This window comes from Myotis davidii, unplaced genomic scaffold (genome assembly GCF_000327345.1).
Source record: "Myotis davidii unplaced genomic scaffold, ASM32734v1 scaffold2863, whole genome shotgun sequence".
In the NCBI taxonomy this organism is placed as follows: Eukaryota; Metazoa; Chordata; class Mammalia; order Chiroptera; family Vespertilionidae; genus Myotis; species Myotis davidii.
The window spans coordinates 245,448-247,230 of NW_006294115.1; the positions used below are offsets into that span (position 1 = coordinate 245,448).

A 1,783-nucleotide genomic window follows, 5' to 3' on the forward strand; every position below is an offset into this window, starting at 1 on the left:
CTCAGCCTGGTCCTCGGGGCAGTGTAGCCAGCCCCTGGGCAGGGACAGCAGAGCCACCAGGCTGGAGCCCAGCAGTGAGCCCACCCCCGACAGGGAGAAGAAGATGCCCATGATGGCGCCCTGCATGGAGCGTGGGGCCTCCGAGTACGCGAACTCCAGGCCTGCGGAGGAGGGAGGAGGGAGGGATGAGCCAGGTGGCCAGGCCCCTGCCCACGGGCCGCCCCTGCCCCGGCCAGCCACACCCTGGCTTTCCCTCGATGCCTGACTGCTCCGGGGCCATGATAATGCCCGTGCCTGTCCCCTCTGCCCTGTCATCCACCCCGTGGACACCCCCACATGGTCCCAGGATTCTGGGTCCCCTCCCTCACCTCCCTGCCGTCTGCAGCCTCTGTCCCCTGTCCTCTGCTCACCTTCAGTGTCATCACCAAGTCATTGGATTGAGCCTCAGAACCTCTCTTCATTCTGCCCCCCTCTGGGTCCCCTCTGCCCTGGGCCAAACCCCAGTGCTCACTTCTGGCCCAGCCTCTGCAAATGCCTCCGAAACTCCCGCCTCCGTCCTCCCCACGGCCAGATGTTGGGGACCTCTCTATGGGGTCCTCCCTGCCCAGGTGCCTCGGGTGGGGTTGTCGTCCTTCGGGGGGGTGAGACCTCAACATCCAGGCTCTACCCACAAGGACCTGCGCCTGCAGCCTCCCCCGCTCCCTGCAAGACCCAGCCTGTGAGGTCCCTGCTGCCACCGCTGAGTTCCGTCCCCTCTCCACCTGGCCCCGGGCTCCCCGACACCCCAGGTCACTTCCACAGCACTCCCCCGGCTTGCTGTTCAGGAGACTGATCCCCCCCTTCCCATCCCACGGGGAGTCCCACCCGCCTCCCCCTGCGCCTGCCGCTGAGTGGGCCCTGTTCCTGGGCTCCTCGGAGAGCCTGCCCAGCCCTCAGCGCTCTCAGCTCACAGCCCAGCCCGGTGCAGACACACAATTGCGTTATTACAGCAGCGTGACCTGTGTGCTGGACAGGTGGTGAGGAGGGGAGGGCCCTGTGCTTCGGGCGGGGCATTGGGGACCTCGTGAGGGAGACGGCACTGAGGCCCAGAATTGAACGGGAAACTGGAGTTCATTTTCAATCTGAGGGAACAGCTGCTGGGGACGTGGCAGTGGGGAGACGTGTGGAAAGCCCGAATGGGAAGTGTCTTAGTCACCCCCAAACCCCCGAGCCCCTTGTGCCCGTCATGGCCAGGTGCTGATGAACCCCCACTGGGTGCACGCAGCCCCACAACCGGTCCCGCCTCCTCCACGCAGGTGGGCTCTAGAGGCTGTGCTGTGAGACCTCTGACCGGGAGGCACCACCAGGCTGCGCCCGTTACCGGGTGCGAGTGAGCGCGGGGGAGGGGCGCGGGGTACCTGGGATGCTGGCAAACATCTCACTGATGCCGATGAGCAGGTACTGGGGGGTCTGCCACCAGATGGACAGGGGCGCCGCGTAGTACACGCTGTCCCCGATCTGCTGGGGCACCGTCTGGTTGTGATGGATGTATTCTAGGCGCTTCATCTCCAGCAATCCTGGGTGGGAGAGAAGGACTGCAGCCAGGCCCACCCCAGGCGGCTTAGCCCCTGGCAGAGCGTGGCACACCCTGGGCCTTCACTAAGTAGCCAGTGACTGGGCAGCAGGCAAGGAACGCAACACCGGACTAGGGTGTGTGTGTCAAGATTTGGGTTCCAACTCTTCCCTTTTTTGCCGTGGCCGCTAGGAAGCTCAGAGCTAGGTTTGGCACTCAGTAAGAGGAACC

At 64.9% G+C, this 1,783-nt stretch overlaps 1 protein-coding gene across 1 annotated transcript in view; it reads right to left on the reverse strand.

Annotated features, from left to right (window-relative positions):
- Window positions 1-1,783, reverse strand: part of SLC15A3 (solute carrier family 15 (oligopeptide transporter), member 3) — a gene marked incomplete at its 3' end in the record, with an annotated part of 13,545 nt that overhangs the window by 797 nt on the left and 10,965 nt on the right. Inside the window, exons 7-8 of the mRNA XM_006768175.1 lie at window positions 1,398-1,591; window positions 8-161 (exon numbers count right to left, since the gene is read on the reverse strand). Of these exons, the coding sequence (XP_006768238.1) occupies window positions 8-161; window positions 1,398-1,591 (348 nt within the window). The remainder of the gene's footprint in view (window positions 1-7; window positions 162-1,397; window positions 1,592-1,783) is intronic.